General features: G+C 38.4%; 1 protein-coding gene across 1 annotated transcript; it reads right to left on the bottom strand.

The window, feature by feature from the left end:
- Window positions 1-365: 365 nt before the first annotated feature.
- Window positions 366-934, bottom strand: BDB00DRAFT_876433 (uncharacterized protein; the record flags this gene model as incomplete). The annotated part of the gene is made up of 2 exons (XM_053127483.1): window positions 366-580; window positions 769-934. 2 exons carry the CDS (start codon window positions 932-934, stop codon window positions 366-368), a joined length of 381 nt encoding a protein of 126 aa, XP_052975607.1.
- Window positions 935-1,319: the final 385 nt, after the last annotated feature.

Genomic DNA, 1,319 nt, shown 5'->3' with positions numbered 1-1,319 from the left:
GATGATGTTTAGCAAGATGCTTTGCTCTTTCTATTAAGAGCGTCAATGTTATTCCTAAAATAGGAATAAATTCAGCCATAATGGCAATAAATGTGAGGAGGTTCATTTGGTCCATGTTGTGTTTTCGTTGGGGTAGTTTTGTTGGAGTGCTAAAAAAAATATAATAAATCTATTTTGCTTTATATTCTGTGGTGTTATTTTTATATTAAAAAAAAATTCAATTTTTATTTTTTTCAAAAATTTAAATGTATGCATGCCAAGACATTCATGCATGAATTATTTCAATAAAAATTAATTTGGCTATCCTGATATATCTTAACTAATAAGTCATCTAGGGTTACTAGATCGCATTAAAATTATCATAACTATGGCCAGTCCCCCTTGAAGAAATGGATTCCTTGGGTCGAACACCATTTGCCAAACCCTACCGCGTTTTTGTTATCGAACATGGCTGTGTGTCGATGGGCCACTTCTAAGATCATATCATTTGAGTACTTGCGATACTCATATACTACATCGTTGTAGGGATTGTACGACAGAAATACTTCGTTCAAGAAGTGGACGACCTGTGGGGTTGAGCCTATATCAAACGGTTCATTAGTAAGTTGTAATACCATAGATAAAGTATCATTGAAAGGCTCTATTATTTACTCAGTCTTCTGATTTTTTCGGTCACACTCGCTTACTCATCGTTGAAAGTTTGCTCTTTTAGTGGTTGCGGTGGTTTTGTAGGGCTTGACAAATATCAGTGGTATATGAACGGATTACTGTGGATTTTGGGGATGTAAAGCAGGAACGGCTCGGTAGGATCTTTCATGAAGCAAATGTCGACATCGCCAATGCTGTCTATCTTGTCCAAAAGCTTCTTTTCGTTCTCCAGGTTATATTCTTGCTGAAAGAACATGCAGGCTGCTTGGCCTCTAGTCACGTTCATACTATAACCTTGCAACAAGCTTAGAAAAAACCTTGGAAACAGCCTTGGAACAACCTTGGACAAACTGTGGAACAACCTTGGAACCACTCTGGCACACCGTGGAATAAATACTCCGCCTACCCGGGCACAACCCTGGAACAGATACTCCGCCTTGGCTCAAAAAAAACATGGATAGCCGTTATTAGCAAAAGTGTACTCACTTGCAGTTTTTCTTTTGTTATCAGATGGATCGGTTTGACTCTATATTACCCAGATAACACATCTCTATAGCAACACCAGCGATGACACCAACAACCACAACAACAAGATGTAGGCATCTTTCTCTATTGAACTGTTTTTTGTTTTCCCTAGGCTTACAACCACTGCGATGAAGAACGAGCGACTT

Source organism: Zychaea mexicana, assembly GCF_025766255.1.
Source record: "Zychaea mexicana strain RSA 1403 chromosome Unknown BDB00scaffold_89, whole genome shotgun sequence".
Classification (NCBI taxonomy): Eukaryota; Fungi; Mucoromycota; class Mucoromycetes; order Mucorales; family Lichtheimiaceae; genus Zychaea; species Zychaea mexicana.
Note: the sequence above shows the minus strand (reverse complement) of the source record. Positions and strands in the feature narration are given on the sequence as shown.